Genomic DNA, 9,675 nt, shown 5'->3' on the forward strand with positions numbered 1-9,675 from the left:
ATTATACCAACGATCTTTTAGTTTCACCAACCATTTTTTTGTATGTTTACTTACGCGGCAGCAAAATAAATTTTCAATTGAGGAAGCAGAAATTTCTCGATGAAGAAAATATCATGGCATAAGCAACAACATACTTTTCCACGAAATGAAACTATATTGGCACTTTTAAAAACAAAAATTGCAATTAAAAAAACAATTTTCCATAACGAAATCCAAAAGTTCCATTGAAAAAAAAACACAAAATTTCCATAAATACAGTCAAACCTCTGAGGTATATTGTAACGCGAAATCGATTAATTACACTTTAGCGTGTATGCAAGTTTGACAGGTATGCGCTGCGCGCAACACTGTCTGAGTTTTGTTTATAACAATAAACGAACCAACAGGTTCTTTCTAATCGATCACTCGAACAAGACGGTTTACCTTTTACACCTCCCGAGAAAACCCACTACTTAAACCTCCTTACAGCAGTTCGTTTTGCAGTACAATATAGTGGCGACGAGGAAAATTTTGATTTTGATACGGTGCAGCAGCAGTGAAGACAGTAGTGTATCTCCGGGATTATCTTGATTATCTTCCGTCGGAAGTCCCTTTTGCAGTCCGCATCGGTAGGACAGAAGATAAAAGTGGTAAAAAGGTGTTAAATTGAAGTGTTAAACTGTGGCGATTTTTTTCGGTGGTGGCAAGCGTTTTATATAAACTATTAATGGTGTTTTCTTTTATTTTAAACAGAAGTGAATCATCGTTTTGCACAGCAGGGACATTGTGCGACAATTCAATTAAAACGGGTCCGCTCCTCGGTCTCATTGGAAAATCGGTTGTTTCGTGGTGAGATTGACCAATTCATCGGGTGAGTAGCACAATTTTGGTCCTCATTGGCGTTTAATTTTTACTTTCCGCTATTGCCAAATATTAAGTGCTAATTAATTTTATTGAAAAAAATGGCGCAGAGTGTTGCATGCTAATTGTTAAATAGATTGTTTAATTATTTAATTGTGTTACCTTTTGTTCTATGAAAAGTTGCGCAATAATTACAAAAGAAAAGTGAGGCGCGTTTTAAAATTTTTATTCATTTTGGAGAACAGTGAGTGAACAATGCTTTTTGGCTTTATTTAATTATACAATAGGAATAGAACACAATAAGAAAACAATATAATAATAATCCTGATTGTTTGTCAGTGAAAGCATTGAAAGTCATTATTATTTTGATTAATTGTCAGTGAATGTATCTAAATTATTGAACCGATTTATTGTTTTATTTGCAATTTGTGTTGTGTATTGGTTTCAAACATTGTGTATTGTTTTTTTTGCTTAGATTTTGGCAGACATGTCGTTTGTTGTAGCCCCAAACATTGAGCCTTACCGTAAGGGCCAAACTTTTGCCACTTGGATCAAGCGTCTAGCGGTCCATTTCCAGGTGAACCAGGTCAAGGATGCGGACAAAAAGGACCAAATGTTCATTCTCGGTGGCGATTATTTGTTCGGTGTCGCAGAGAAGTTGTACCCGACAGAAGCTTTAATGGACGAGGTGGAGTATGAGACTCTAGTCCAGAAGCTTAAGGAGAGGCTCGATAGGACCGATTCGGTCCTCATTCAGCGGTACAATTTTAGTACCAAGGTACAACAGCCTGGTGAAACCGCGAGCGATTTTATTTTCACGCTCAAGCTGCAAGCGGAGAATTGCGAGTTCGGCGATCAGAAGAATCGGCTCATTCTTGACCGGATTCTGGTTGGTCTGTCGGACAACAATCTTAAACATCGCCTCCTCACGGAGGATAGTTCTAAATTCACGCTTGAGCAAGCGGAAAAAATTATCGCTACGTGGGAAATGGCGGCAACTCACACCAGGGCTCTATCGAACAATGATGACATCGGATTGGTAGCTTCCATGAATGATCGTCACCCTCTAACTGGAGGAAGAGGCGCAGTAGTTCGGCGGATGAAGGAGTTAGCTGAAGGTTTCCGTCGTCCGGTGAAGAGTCGACTTGGTGTGCGACCAGAAATTCGAACGGCGGAGGAGCGCTATCACTATTCGCCGCGGCCTCGCTTACCATCACATACTGCACAGCGCCGGGATCAGTCAGCTGGTCCGTCTCATCAGCGAAACAGAGCGAATGATCAACAACGGGTAGATCAGCGTATTTGCGACTACTGTGGGCGCAGAGGTCACGTGCGGAGTAAGTGCTACAAGCTGAAGCAGGAAAAGAGAGGGACTGTGCAGCACATCGACACCCTTGCAGCTGCATCTAGTACGGGTAGCTTGACTGAGCGATTAACACGATTGAGGTCCATGGATTGTGACTCGGATGGTAATGATTCAGGTGACTTAGAATGTATGGATGTTTCCTCTACAAACAAAATAAGAAATCCATGTTTATTAAATGTATTTATTGAACACCTTACTATACAGATGGAGATTGATAGTGGCTCTTCGGTAACAGTTATGGGCAAAAATATGTTCAATTCTAAGTTCAACCTGCCTTTATCAAAAAGTTTGAACATTTGATAGTGGTTAATGGTGCCAGGTTAAAGATTGCTGGCGAAGTGGAGGTATTGGTTGAATTAAATGGCAAAAAGGCTCGATTAAACATGTTGATATTTGATTGCGATTACCAGTTCATTCCATTGCTAGGAAGAACATGGTTGGATGAATTTTTTCCCAACTGGAGATTTTCTTTTGGTAATTCTATGCCAGTGAACAATTTATTGGACGAATCAAATGATGCACGAATTGCAAATATTAATCTGAAGTTTTCTGATGTAATTGTCAATAATTTGAGTGTGCCTGTGAATAATTGTGAAGCAGATTTAGCTTTAGAAAACAATTTTCTTATTTTCAATAAGGATTTAGACGTTCCCTGTTTTGTAAGGGTGAATTATTTCAAATATATTTTGTTGATTGATTCTGGCACCCAGTTAGTATATATCATTTTTGCGGATTTGATATCGCGGTTCCAGTCCAATATGTCAGTTTCTACAGAATGTGATGAATTTGGGATAACTGAAGTAAATAGCTTTTCTGCTAAATCTTTGGTCATTGCCAGAGAAGCAAATAATGATACATTTCCGCAAGAAAATGTCTATTCTGATAGGCTAGGTAAAACTGATAAATATGAAACAAATTTGGCAAATCAATCACTTATTACATTTTTTGACGTGTGTTCTTTGTTCCATGACAAAGCAAATGATGATTTATGTAATATAAATCCAAAATTTTTAGAACTTGTGTATGGCAACCATGTTGGTGTCTATAGGTTAAAAAGATCAATAAATCAAGTGAACAATTTGCTGGAAATAGACACGAATTTTCTTACTGCTTTTGGCGTCGTTGTAAGTGAGGCAATAAATCCAAAGCAACAAATTGGTTTAGAGTTTTTGAATCGGGAGGCTACTAAAAACATTTTGGTAGTGGACAGTGTCTCTAAAAGGGTGGAGGTAAAGCGGTTTAAGAAAATTCACAACCTGCTAATAAATTGGGCAAAGTTTGAATTTGATAGCTTTGGATTGTCCGACAATGGTCCTCCTTTCAGCTCGCATTCTTTCAAAGGGTTTATTGAAAGACAAGGGATAAAAGTACTGAACAGTCCTCCATATAATCCGGCTAGTAATGGTCAGGCGGAGAGGCTGGTAAGAACTGTGAAAGACGTTCTAAAAAAGTTCTTGTTGGAACCAGGAATGTTAGAGTTGAGTTTGGAAGATCAGATAAATCTGTTTTTATTCAACTATAGAAATGGTAACATGACGATGGAGGGAAGTTTTCCTTCTGAAAAAGTCTTTACTTATACACCTAAGATGTTAATCGATTTGGTTAACCCTAAAAAGCATTATAAGCAGATGCTTGTACCACATTCCCCTGATGATGAATTAAAAACTAGTCGTAAAAACAAGGATCATCTACCAGATCCTTTAGATGAACTGATGCCTGGGGACATCGTCTGGTACAAGCATAACATGCCACATGTACGTGAAAAGTGGATAAAAGCATCGTTTCTAAGACGTTTTTCAAAAAACTTATTACAGATCATGGTTGGAAACGAGTCGCTAAGGATGGACGGTGTTTGACGCCTCGTTTCCAACCATGATCTGTAATAAGTTTTTAGAAAAACGTCTTAGAAACGATGCTTTTATCCACTTTATCCACATATTGTAACGCGAAATCGATTAATTACACTTTAGCGTGTATGCAAGTTTGACACACTGTAAACCCTACAATACTCTTTAAAGAGTAAAAAATGAACACTTTTTACCGATATAGGGAGCTGTCAAAATAATGGGTAGTTTATTTTTCCTAATAATGAGCATTTTGTGCCCATTTTCATGTTGCCTGTTTTTACCCATTAGTGGGTGAAAAACAAGTTAAATTTCAAATAAACAAACGATTTAGAAGCTCTTGGTGGAGAAATGGTAAGAGTTTTTTTTCTACTATTAATATATTAATATATTTAAAATGATCGAACAATAATTGATTCTTTTTTAGTTCACAAACGCCTTGTCCCGTTCCCGAAACGAAAAGTCGAAGTATCAGTCGTCGGGCTCGGGATTATTCTGGAGATGCTGATTTCCTTTGATGTACACTCACCGCAGAAGAAGTCACGGATTGGGGTGGACTACGTAGCTAGTATGTCCCAAGGGAAACAAACAAAAGTTCGATTGTCGCGGAAAACCAACTTGCGCAACATAGCTCTATTGAAATGCTCCATCCTCAGGTCAACATTATGCTGCATGCATCATGCCCGTCGTCCACCAAATTGAACCGAATCAGGCGGTCTTGCGCGGTGCTAATTCCCTCCGTCGGCAGCTTCCGGTGATTCAAATTTAGGAGGAGGAATTGTAAAAGGTAAATTGGATACTTTCAAATAAAGGCTTTTCTGGTCTAACTGTTTTTTACCGTAGCACTCAAATAACGTCGGATTGTGCGCTGACCACTATTGTCGGAAAAGCCATCGTTTGCTAGATTGAATTCTGAGGCTGCTGCTGGAAGTACTTCCATTCTGATAGATCCAGCATAGTAAGTTCGGTGGATTTATCTACGACGAGAACCAAAATTCAATCTGGTACGTGATTCGGCAAAGCAGCAAAAAAGTCGATCGACTCTGTATTTTCACTATTAATAAATTATAAATAAAGAACAACTGTTTCATAATCCCCATATAAATGCGTTGCTTGTTTTAATATTATAGTACACCCGATTCTTTTTTTACACGGGGGATGCGTTCCGTGTAAAAAAAGTTTTCAGTTCAAAATTTGAAAATCCGTGTAAAAAAAGTTTTATGATTTCTCGACGAATCATGCAAAATGGAGCAACTTTGCAAAAATTTTGTATGGGATTTTTTTTACACGGCCGTGTAAAAAAATCCGTGTAAAAACAGAATCGGGTGTAAATTAATTATTATATATTTTTTGTATTGCCATCAAGAGTAAAAAATACTCATTTCTAGTGAGTCAATGTTTCGCATAATGAGTAAAAATTACTCCTGAATCTGACGTACAGGCCTACTACTCATTAATGAGTAAACGCTGTTTACTCTTTTAATGAGTTGAACTATTTAACTTCATAATGGGTACTTTTTTACCCATTAAAGAGTACTTTGGTGGCACAGTGCAGGTCTGCGCTGCGCGCAACACTGTCTGAGTTTTGTTTATAACAATAAACGAACCAACAGGTTCTTTCTAATCGATCACTCGAACAAGACGGTTTACCTTTTACACCTCCCGAGAAAACCCACTACTTAAACCTCCTTACAGCAGTTCGTTTTGCAGTACAATATAACCTCCTTGAGTAGATGTTCGATATCGACTCATGGAAGCAAATTATGTCATATTAAAAATATTTTATGGGTTTCCAATGATTTTCTCTTCCACTTGTCGATATTTCCTTGAGTCGATGGTTCCTTCAAAACTTACTCATAGAGGTTTGACTGTGAATCAAAATCATTAATAAACAATTACAAAATTTTACACAACAGTTGATTACCATTGAATATAATTGCGATAGGTCATTGCATTTAAAAGTTATGAAAAAACGGAGTGTGTCAGAAAGCTGAAGCACCCATCTGAAATTTTGTAGGCATTCCTGGCGGAGGAATCAAAAGCAATGCATGAAGCTTGCTTGGGTTCTTGAAAAAAAAAAAAATTTAGAAAAAAGAGTTTGCCGAAGAAATTCTGGGGAAGATTTTAAGTAAAGATTTCTGGACTCAATATCGATTTTTTACATCAACTTAGAAAGACTCTCGGATTTTTCTGAGGAATATAAAAAAACGGTTTAAACCACCTCACACCAATGATGTCTTTCTTGTACATTATAAAATGCAATAAAAACACATTTATCGATATAGCACTTTAAGGGCTAGCCACTCGGAATCCAAAACTAATTTCATTTTTCGTTTTCAAATTTTTTTTTTCAAATAACTGTGAATTTTTACTCAATTGTAAGTTCATCACCAAGTCAAGTAAGGCAAAAACAACCCCGTAGAAGGGGTTTATAATGTGGGTAGATTTTTTTATCAACGGAACCGGAATCTGTTGGCCCGATTTATCGAATTCGGCCTCTTCCATCACATAGGATACGGTGGTAATAGCTCGGTTGCAACTATCATGCTACTACAATTCTGCTATAAAGTAATGAGTAGCTGCAGGGCTTCGTTCTCTGATCATCTTGACGTTGGGTTTCATCCATTTCGATTTGTTCTAGAGGACGAGCTAAATTCTCGCGTTGCTTTTCCATCAAGCAAACTAGACCGCTAGATTAAAGCCAGGCGAAAATGGTCAATTCCCTCCGGATATCTGGGAAGGATACAAACCGGAGTGTAAATGCGAAGCAAACGAACATGAAACGAGATCCGCTAGCGCTGCGGAGCTGGAGGATACGGACGGAAGAATAGATCCTTAACAGACAACAAAAGATATTTAACACTATCGATAAGGGCGAATGCTGCGCGTTGGTCGGTAGGTGGTCAGGAGAATCTCATTACAATAATGAGAAACGAGAAAATAATGACCACTGTCTTGCCGCGGGAAATAAGTTTCCTTATGACTCAGTGGACTGCAGCGTTTCGACAGCTCTTTGGCAGTAGCGAACGGCTATCTGTGGATTACGTCCGGCTGGTATTGATGCGTCATTCGGAAGTAAAGTTGGAATGTACGCTTTGGAATTTGTGGCGTCATCGCATAATGGGAATCAAAATAAAAGTTGGCGCCTATATTCTTGGAACAACAACCGGAATATGGAAAACACTTCTAAATAATGCTTTGTGTAACATTGAATACCATGAATAGTAATTAAATGCAATTGGCTGGTTTCACTATGGAACTTAAAGTATTAAAATATTTCACCCAACCAGCAGATGACAGATTTTAACATAGTTCTGCATAAGAACCTTACAGAAACTGTGTACAATTTTGACATTTCCATTTTGGATGATTTTAATACAACAATTTGGTATTATTTGAAAGCAGCATCTGTATAAAAAGGTTACATGTCTTGTATTAAAACCTTGCAGAATTGTATACCCCCAGTTTTTATACAATTATTATAAGATTTGATTTTTGGGTGTTGAAAAGATTAAGAAATGGCTAAAGCAACTGCAATTTTATTAATTGTGTTTAAAAAAACAAGAAAACTAAAAGTAAATCGTAATAATCCAAAATAGCATCAATTGGATTCCATTCGTCATTTTTCCTTATATGAACTTTATCGTTGAATGCAACTTATTCCGAACTAAGATAACCCAATCGTTTACATATATAAATGAGTGCAGTTTTGCTGCTCCTAATAATGATTTTAACGAATATTTTCCACCACTAAGCGTAGACCTACATAGGAATAGATCTGTGAGCAAATGATAATATATATTCATAGCTACAGAGAATAATTCATTCTTCCAACTTTCACCCAATTAAAAATGCATTCGTTACGAGTTCTACGGAGTGTATTTCAATTGACAAGAGGTTCTTAAACTTTCTTTCCAAAGATCTCCACGTATGAGTAGTATGAGTGTGAGTTAGCACCTATTTGAAGTTCAGTTAGCACATAACTTATCTTCGCCGCTGGTTCACACATGTGCCTCAAACCAACAACGGTAGTGCTTCGCTAGCAAGCGCTTCGGAGGAACAACTTTTGTCCAAATAAAGATCCCAAGTATGGGAAAGTTTTTCCGGTATGGCAAAACAACTAGTTAGTGTATGCTCAGGTATGTGCAACGAAACGTAATGCTTGGAATCCTTTCCATTGCAAAGGTGAACATACTTGAGCCACACTTACCGCAAATTACCAAAATTAATGTGTGCAGCTGTTCCGCTTTACGGGTGCATATTTTTTTTGTTTTTCAAGTATTTGTAAGCTTCTGTCATACTGAAAAGGGAAATTCTATTCTGCAGTGGCTAGAACCGCGTTTTCAGCGCGTTTAATTATTACAATTACCTTTACTATGCGACTTGCGCTCGAGGAAGCGATTAGGAGAGCTGGTGTGTAAAGAAGCGGTACCATTATCACAAAATCGCATATGATCCTGGGATTTGCGGACGATATCGATATTATCGGAATTGATCGCCGTGCCGTTGAAGAGGCTTTTGTGCCTTTTAAGAGGGAGACAACGAACATTAGATTAGACTAACCATCAATACCAGCAAAACGAAGTATATGGTCGCTGGAAATCAACGTGGGTTCATTGGTGGTGGCGGTAGTGGATGGTGAAAAAGTTGTAGAAGAATTTGTCTTCTTCTTCTTCTTCTTCTTCTTATTGGCATTACATCCCCACACTGGGACGGAGCCGCCTCGCAGCTTAGTGTTCATTAAGCACTTCCACAGTTATTAACTGCGAGGTTTCTAAGCCAGGTTACCATTTATGCATTCGTATATCATGAGGCTAACACGATGATACTTTTATGCCCAGGGAAGTCGCGACTATTTCCAATCCGAAAATTGCCTAGACCGACACCGGGAATCGAACCCAGCCACCCTCAGCAATGCAATGAGTCAGCATGGTCTTGCTTTGTAGCCGCGCGTCTTACCGCACGGCTAAGGAGGGCCCCTAATTTAGAAGAATTTGTGTACCTTGTAACTCTAGTGACGTGCGATAATGATGTTACCCGTGAGGTTAAAAGGCGTATTGTAGGTGCGAATAGGGCTTATTACGGATTTCGTAAGTAGCTTAAATCCCGTAGTCTGCATACGAAGATTACATTCGCGCTGTATACTACTCTGATCCGATGTGCTTTACTACAGGTGTGGGCCAAACCCCAAAGTAGTATTTGTTTAACGAAAATTCGCTCTTTTGAGAGAGAAACTCTCAGCTGGGTTGCCGAAGATGGCCGAATGTGACGTCACGTCTGGCATACTCAGTACAATTTTTATAACAGACGTGACGTTTCATTCCGCCCACCCACTGTGGGTGGCAATGTTTACGTTATTTTTTCGACTACTACAGACATAGAGGACTTTGGCCCACACCTTTACTGAAGCACATCGACTCTGATCCTTCCAGCGGCTTTATACGACCATGAAACATGGACGTTAAAGCAGGCTGATCGGAGAGCTTTCGGAGTGCTTGAGCGTAAGGTGCTGCGGACAATATTCAGCGGAAAACAGGAGTACGGCATCTGGCGGCGTTCCATGGATCACGAGTTATACCAGGTGTTAAGCTTATCAACACGTTGTTCGTATGGTGGAAGAACTTC

At 38.7% G+C, this 9,675-nt stretch overlaps 1 protein-coding gene across 1 annotated transcript; it reads left to right on the top strand.

Annotated features, from left to right (window-relative positions):
* Positions 1-410: 410 nt before the first annotated feature.
* LOC134206105 (uncharacterized) lies at positions 411-2,421 on the top strand. Its single transcript, XM_062681800.1, has 4 exons — positions 411-629; positions 733-850; positions 1,316-2,333; positions 2,411-2,421. Exons 3-4 carry the CDS (start codon positions 1,328-1,330, stop codon positions 2,419-2,421), a joined length of 1,017 nt encoding a protein of 338 aa, XP_062537784.1. The 5' UTR covers positions 411-629; positions 733-850; positions 1,316-1,327.
* The last annotated feature ends 7,254 nt before the right edge of the window (positions 2,422-9,675 follow it).

The sequence above is a fragment of the Armigeres subalbatus genome, chromosome 1, assembly GCF_024139115.2.
Source record: "Armigeres subalbatus isolate Guangzhou_Male chromosome 1, GZ_Asu_2, whole genome shotgun sequence".
NCBI lineage: Eukaryota > Metazoa > Arthropoda > Insecta > Diptera > Culicidae > Armigeres > Armigeres subalbatus.

Bases quoted from the DNA above. Each gene is read 5' to 3' on its own strand.
- LOC134206105 (XM_062681800.1), top strand. From the start codon at position 1,328: ATGTCGTTTGTTGTAGCCCCAAACATTGAGCCTTACCGTAAGGGCCAA.